Here is a 7,857-nt window from a genome sequence, read left to right on the forward strand (position 1 = left end):
GTCTTACATAAAACTTTATTTGTTAATAGAAAATTGTGAAAAACTCACCAGAGGTTAATGAGAAGGGTGTGCTTGAAAATCTACTCTCACATAGGCACGTGGTTGTAAAAGGGCATCAGTGTTTTAAAAGCGCGATTTGCCAAGGCAGGATACTCTGAGTAAATTCAATTTTCACAGAACCGCTTGCTGCAATTTTGAATCATGAAAGGGATAAGGAATCCAGTTTTTGTGTCATCCATACCTGTGTAATTGTGCACCCAACTCACTCAGGTGCTTCGCTATATCACATTTGACATTGTCCATAAGCTTGAGTTCATTTGCACACAAAAAAATCATACAATGATGGAAAGATCTGCGTGTTGTCCTTGTTAATGCAGATAGAGAAGAGCTCCAGCTTCTTAATCAGAGCCTCAATTTTGTTCCGCACATTGAATATAGTTGCAGTGAGTCCCTGTAATCCTAGATTCAGATCATTCAGGAGAGAAAAAACATCACCCAGATAAACCAGTCATGTGAGAAACTCGTCATCATGCAAGTGGTCAAACAAGTGAAAATTATGGTCAGTAAAGAAAACTTTAAGCTCATCTCTCAATTAAAAAACGTGTCAATACCTTGCCCCTTGATAACCAGCGCACTTCTGTATGTTGTAAAAGCGTTACATGGTCGCTGCCCATATCATCATCAGTTCAGGTGCCTTGCTTTAACAAAGTTAACCATTTTCACTGTAGTGTCCAAAATGTTTTTCAAGCTGTCAGGCATTCCTTTGGCAGCAAGAGCCTCTCAGTGGATGCTGCAGTGTACTGAAGTGGCGTTGGGAGCAACTGCTTGCACGGGTATTACCTCTCCACTATGTCTCACTGTCATGGCTTTTGCGCCATCAGTACAGGTACCAACACATCTTGACCACCAAAGTCAATTTGATGTCATAAAGCTGTCCAGTACAAAAATATTGTCTCCTGTTGTCCTGGTTTCCAGTGGTTTGCAGAAGAGGATGTCTTCCTTAATTGACCCCCCATAAACTTAAAGTACTTGTACCAGGCCCGCCATGTCTGTTGACTCATCCAACGTAACGCATAGAATGCACAGGCTTGTAAGCGAAGCAGTAATTGTTTCTAAACATCTCCTGCCATGTCACCGATGCATTATGAAACAGTGTTGTTCAATGATGCATTTTCTGTCGTTTTTTTGGCCTTTTCCCCAGATGCTTTCCCGGGTAAGGGGGGAGTAACTCTTCGGCTGCATCAGATTCACAACTGTCAGTGTCCATGCTAGCTGGGCTAACAACAAATGTAGAACTACTGATGCTAGCATTGGATGTGCTCGTGGAAGCAGAACAACTTGTGTTGTCGACAGGTGCAGGTGTAGTACTGCTGGTATGTGTCTCTATGGACGCGGACCTTACCTTTTTTAAACCATTTATCAATTTTCTAGCAAACAGAATGAGCACCAGCGCAGTTGGCTACATACGGACCGTTATCGGAATTCCCGTGAGAGAGTAACGGTTAATGTGATTGGATGTTAATTATTTGACTAGGCTACCTGTATTTGACATTGTGTTGTTATTTCGCTGAACACTGAATGGTTTAATTTTATTTTTGGCTGTGAAACGAGGCTACTCAGGCGAGAAAAACAACTCACCCAAATGTGTAGCCCAGTTTGAAAATATACATTAACTGTTTGAAAATGTGAAGAAATGTAAAAACAATAAAATAAAATAAATGTGAATCAAATTTGTATTCTGCATACTCCCGACCGCATTACTCCAGTTTCGAGTATATCATATTAGAGCACAAAAACAGGCCAGCAATGTTTATAAATGTTTTGGACCTCTGTGTAACCCCACCCCTATAAGCTTGGTCACCCCAGAGTGAGAGCACAGCGTGATTTTTAGGTGCAGCTGTTGTCTCACTCAGATGCCAAATATGGAAAGTAGCTTTCCCACTCCTTATATGGACATATTGGCGATGCAAAACGGATGTTGGTGCAACCTTTATTATGGTCCCTTGACTTTATGGCTGGAACCAGTTTTCTGATAATAATGCATAATAAACACCGATAAAATATGATTCGTCCTCAGAAAAATACGTTATTGTTCAATTACTCTGAAATAAGTTTAAATTTGTGAAAACTGACAACGCTTTACGTTTTATCACATTTAAAGATCTTGTTTTACTCCGGAAGAAATGTGGGTGAGGTCCTTATATTTCCGTGTCTGGGGAGAAAAGTGGTGTGATTTCAGCGTCTGTCTTGAACAGTTAAAAAATGCAGGTTTGTGAAATTATAACATCTTTTCTAGCTATAGAAAAAGTAGTAATGAAGGTCATAGCTGACGTTTTGAGCAGTATGAGTATATGTTCGCACGCCACCTTGATTGGGACATAGCTAACGTTATCTGCCATTAAAATGTTAGCTAATGTTCGCTAACGTTAGCTGTAATACCACAGATACAAGGTGGTTACCGGTAGTTATACGTATCTTTGGTAATGCCAAAGAGCCTAGCTATAGATAGTTTTTAAACCATGTGGCAAACCAACAACACTGTTTGAGTGTTTTAAATAAAACTCAATGATCTGTTATTTCTCAATCTCAGGACCCTGACGCAGATACCGAGTGGAATGACATCTTGAGGAAGAAGGGAATCCTTCCTCCCAAGGAGAAAACTCAGGATGAGGTTGATGAGGACGCTCTAGAGCAGCAGATTCTTCTTCAGCAAGAATCTGTTGGTAAGAGGTGGCTATTAATATCATATAGCTAACTCTGTGGGATTAGGTTTCTCCTGAACTGGTCTAGAAATAGTTTTTATGTTATTCTTAATTTAACTAACAGGACATGGTTTTGGAAGGCTGATCCTTGGCCAACATCATCCTCTGTTAGTAGTTTGAATACCTTAAATGATACTTTTTCTGACTTGTATTTCCTGTGGTGTTTTGTGACCAGTAAAAACCTATGAGAGTATGACTCTGGACCAGCTGGATGAGAACGAGGATGACTTCAGTGAAGAGGATGAGGCCGCCATCGAGATTTACAGGTTTCAAAGCATTACTAAGATGGTGCATTATACATACAACCGGTATTGGCTGCCTTATGGCCCGGGGCCATAGCTGAGCAATCTGGCAAGTTCAGCTGGCTCTGTGGTTGCCCCATTGGGCATGTTAATTATTTTATTGAAAACAACCTAAGTGCAAAGAATTTCTGATTCCTCCCCTATGTCTGTGTAAACAGCACATTTTAAGTCTTTGGGGAACTAAAAATACTCACTTGATGGGCAAGTGCTTTTCAGACCTAAATGTCAGTCCCTTAATACAACCTAATGCCATTAAAAGATGATGAAAATATAAAGCTCCATTGTGGCTACCATGTTAATGGTGATATAGCATTTTGCGTCCCAAATAGAAAATGACAATGTTATGACCTTTGTTATTACCAGAATTAACCTACATTGCCTTAACTCTCCATTTCATCCTCACCAGGCAAAAGAGGCTTGCAGAATGGAAAGCCACCCAGATAAAGAATTGCTTTGGAGAAGTAGTGGAGATTTCTGGGCAGGACTACATCAAGGAGGTGAACAAAGCTGGAGAGGGCATCTGGGTTGTGCTGCATCTCTACAAACAAGGGTGAGAGTTTTGTTAGATTTTTTTTTAGATCTGATAACTTTATTGGCCAAGACCTTATTTGAAAATCATGAAAGGTTTTCCTTTTTTTGTTGTTCATATAAGCCTGATTAACAGTGTTCCTTTTTTAAATTGCACTGAATAGGTCTATCTGCCAAATACATAGATTTAACTAATTGACCCATTGTAATCGAATCTCTCTGTTCCATTCTCTCATCCTCCCAGAATTCCTCTGTGCACCCTGATAAACCAGCATCTGTCAGAGATGGCCAGGAAATTCCCCCAGACCAAGTTCCTCAAGTCCATCTCCACCACATGCATCCCTAACTACCCTGACCACAACTTACCCACCATCTTTGTCTACCACGAGGGAGAGATGAAGGCACAGTACATCGGGCCTCTGGTCTTCGGGGGCATGAACCTCAAAGTTGAGGGTAAGAGACAATCGCCTCAGCTAGACTTTCATTGGATACTATTAGCGACATGATATGGTAGTTTGCTGTCCAGTGTGTATACTTCTCACCCTCAGATTTGTGCATTGTCAGTTTTGAATGACAATTTCTTACTTTCTCTACTAGATATTTAAATCTGCTTTATCCTGTCATCCTCAGAGCTGGAGTGGAGGTTATCAGAATCTGGTGCTGTCAAGACAGACCTGGAAGAAAACCCCAAGAAGCAGATTGAAGACAAGCTGATGTCGTCGATCCGATCCACTCTCCCCACACGGAAAGACAGTGACTCCGAAGAGGACTAGCCACGTAACACCAAATAACATTACTCTTAACGCTCAACCATCACTGTGTGTGAGGATGGCTCTCTCCTGTGGTGATGTGGTGAACTGCACACCTCTCCCTCTCTCTATGCTACCTCAGTCAGCAGAGAGGCTCCATCAGAGTACTATGCTTCCCCGGTTGAAAGATCTCTTATGTTACGAGATCATTCTCCTAAATCAATCTGAACTTGTGTTTTTACAGAACATTTGGTTAAAGATTGTCCTTTTTTTATTTAACATATACGTTTCATAATAAATGACAATAGAAATTAATACATTTGTAATTGTTTAAATTAAATGTAAGTAGCCATTCACCCATGCCATAATTAGTTGATGCTTTTTATAGTGTTCACCCTGATCTGTGTAACCATCACATAAAGGGCTCCTTTGATGTATTTAACTGTGTTCACTGTTCATAGATAGTGGTCTGAATTTGTGTATGTGCAATTGTCTACAAAATGGCAAAGTACAGAATCCTCATCTTAAATCACTAAATATTTACATTTACCAACTGAAATCAGGAAGACACTTCACAATCTGCAATAATTTATTTCTCAAAAATATCAAGTCCATTGCCAGAGAACACTGAGGATGCTGCTTCTGTCTGTCCCTCAGTCTGCCATATTGTGCTCCATGTTCAGGGGGGTTGCAGTATGCTGATGTCTTCTGTCCAGTTATTCCAAAGTCAGATTTTTACATCACACATCAGAGTGCTTCTGTGTAGCAGGGAACAGAGAGAACCTCGGTCATGGTTTGTGGCATTTCTTGAATTGTCTACTTTGTTCTAACTTTTAATTGTGTAGATTCTAGTCGGGGGTAGTGTCTATACTATATGTCTAAAGTACATATTGTACCTTGATTGAGCCTTGCGGACTGGCCACAGAAAGACTGTGGTCTTCAACCTCTAAGGGAAAGGCACTGGCGAAGCTTTCACAAACTTGAGCTTCAATCAGAATAGGCTACACGGACACTGCTGACCTGCAAACCAATATTTAATTTCAGAGTTGCTTAAAATTACATAAAGGTAAGGGTTTGGTTAAAGTTAGTCGGTCTTGCAGGTCAGAAGTGTCCTTGTCTCCTGCTTCAATATTGATATTCTGCTAATCAAGGTTGAAACAGCGCAGGGTCCTTACCAAAAGCATGAGCTGCTTCTTTCTCCTCTGAGACAGTTTGGGTGATAGGCGCATCAGCGGGTGCACTGAATGGGACTAGAGAGGGGGAATGCCTGTTAGATTCCAATCACATGTCATTACTAAATAATCAGACCAATAAAACATGTTATAACAAATAAAGCATGTTATCATCTAAAGACAAAATCCCATACTGTGCTGTCCAGGAAATCCAATGACACCTTTGCTTATATGCCTGAGACATTGTACATGGTTGTTTGAGTGTGTGTACATAGTTCTAATTTGCTCTCAGACATAATTCACTGACATTCTGAAGCAATTTGGAAATACAGTTTGCATCAAGGTGTCTTTCTCTACTTACCGCATGCTGTACAGAGTCTACCGAGTTGGCCTTTGAATAGTGAAACAGGAACTGACGAAAATAGCATATACAAAGTCAACACTGTTCCAAAGACAATGAATATTGCTCCTGCAAGTCTACCTCAGTATTTTCAGGAGTAAGGTATAAACAAGTATATAGTAATAGGGTGTGATATTGTTGAGGAACTTACTCTTTTGAAAACATTCTGAACTTGCTCCTGTGATGGGGAGAGGGACAGGGAGAGAATAATTACACTGGCGTCAGAGCTGCTATCATATATAATCTGTGATAAGATTGAGTCATACGGTAGCTAAGCTTTACCTCATTCTGATCTCTCCCCATCATATCACCAATATCAGTCTGGATCCCAGAACCCTGCAGCAGACAAATCAATGGTCAATGATAAAACACAAGTCTATAACACATCTAAAGGCACTAAACCCAAGCAAACATAAAAGCTGTTGTACATGGCCTCCATTGTCTACTGTATACTGTACCCATTGCAAAGTAATGATCGTGTCTCTGTCGTCAGTGTGTCTAGTTGATAGGAGTGGGGGGAAGTCCTATATATTCTTATTCCCCTCATCAGTCTGATTTAAGTTAGAGTGACTCACTTGTGTGTCCCCAACCCCCTCTCCACGTATAGCCTAGCCTAGCCACCACAAGTAACAAGAGGCACCATATACAGTGCCTTGCGAAAGTATTCGGCCCCCTTGAACTTTGCGACCTTTTGCCACATTTCAGGCTTCAAACATAAAGATATAAAACTGTTTTTTTTATATTTTTTGTGAAGAATCAACAACAAGTGGGACACAATCATGAAGTGGAACGACATTTATTGGATATTTCAAACTTTTTTAACAAATCAAAAACTTAAAAATTGGGTGTGCAAAATTATTCAGCCCCCTTAAGTTAATACTTTGTAGCGCCACCTTTTGCTGCGATTACAGCTGTAAGTCGCTTGGGGTATGTCTCTATCAGTTTTGCACATCGAGAGACTGACATTTTTCCCATTCCTCCTTGCAAAACAGCTCGAGCTCAGTGAGGTTGGATGGAGAGCATTTGTGAACAGCAGTTTTCAGTTCTTTCCACAGATTCTCGATTGGATTCAGGTCTGGACTTTGACTTGGCCCATTCTAACACCTGGATATGTTTATTTTTGAACCATTCCATTGTAGATTTTGCTTTATGTTTTGGATCATTGTCTTGTTGGAAGACAAATCTTCGTCCCAGTCTCAGGTCTTTTGCAGACTCCATCAGGTTTTCTTCCAGAATGGTCCTGTATTTGGCTCCATTCATCTTCCCATCAATTTTAACCATCTTCCCTGTCCCTGCTGAAGAAAAGCAGGCCCAAACCATGATGCTGCCACCACCATGTTTGACAGTGGGGATGGTGTGGTCAGGGTGATGAGCTGTGTTGCTTTTACACCAAACATAACATTTTGCATTGTTGCCAAAAAGTTACATTTTGGTTTCATCTGACCAGAGCACCTTCTTCCACATGTTTGGTGTGTCTCCCAGGTGGCTTGTGGCAAACTTTAAACAACACTTTTTATGGATATCTTTAAGAAATGGCTTTCTTCTTGCCACTCTTCCATAAAGGCCAGATTTGTGCAATATACAACTGATTGTTGTCCTATGGACAGAGTCTCCCACCTCAGCTGTAGATCTCTGCAGTTCATCCAGAGTGATCATGGGCCTCTTGGCTGCATCTCTGATCAGTCTTCTCCTTGTATGAGCTGAAAGTTTAGAGGGACGGCCAGGTCTTGGTAGATTTGCAGTGGTCTGATACTCCTTCCATTTCAATATTATCGCTTGCACAGTGCTCCTTGGGATGTTTAAAGCTTGGGAAATCTTTTTGTATCCAAATCCGGCTTTAAACTTCTTCACAACAGTATCTCGGACCTGCCTGGTGTGTTCCTTGTTCTTCATGATGCTCTCTGCGCTTTTAACGGACCTCTGAGACTATCACAGTGCAGGTGC

At 40.9% G+C, this 7,857-nt stretch overlaps 1 protein-coding gene across 1 annotated transcript; it reads left to right on the plus strand.

Annotated features, from left to right (window-relative positions):
- Window positions 1–2,108: 2,108 nt before the first annotated feature.
- LOC112234770 (phosducin-like protein 3) lies at window positions 2,109–4,778 on the plus strand. Its single transcript, XM_024403069.2, has 6 exons — window positions 2,109–2,268; window positions 2,591–2,723; window positions 2,938–3,028; window positions 3,471–3,614; window positions 3,837–4,045; window positions 4,223–4,778. Exons 1-6 carry the CDS (start codon window positions 2,263–2,265, stop codon window positions 4,363–4,365), a joined length of 726 nt encoding a protein of 241 aa, XP_024258837.1. The 5' UTR covers window positions 2,109–2,262; the 3' UTR covers window positions 4,366–4,778.
- Window positions 4,779–7,857: the final 3,079 nt, after the last annotated feature.

This window comes from Oncorhynchus tshawytscha, linkage group LG26 (genome assembly GCF_018296145.1).
Source record: "Oncorhynchus tshawytscha isolate Ot180627B linkage group LG26, Otsh_v2.0, whole genome shotgun sequence".
In the NCBI taxonomy this organism is placed as follows: domain Eukaryota; kingdom Metazoa; phylum Chordata; class Actinopteri; order Salmoniformes; family Salmonidae; genus Oncorhynchus; species Oncorhynchus tshawytscha.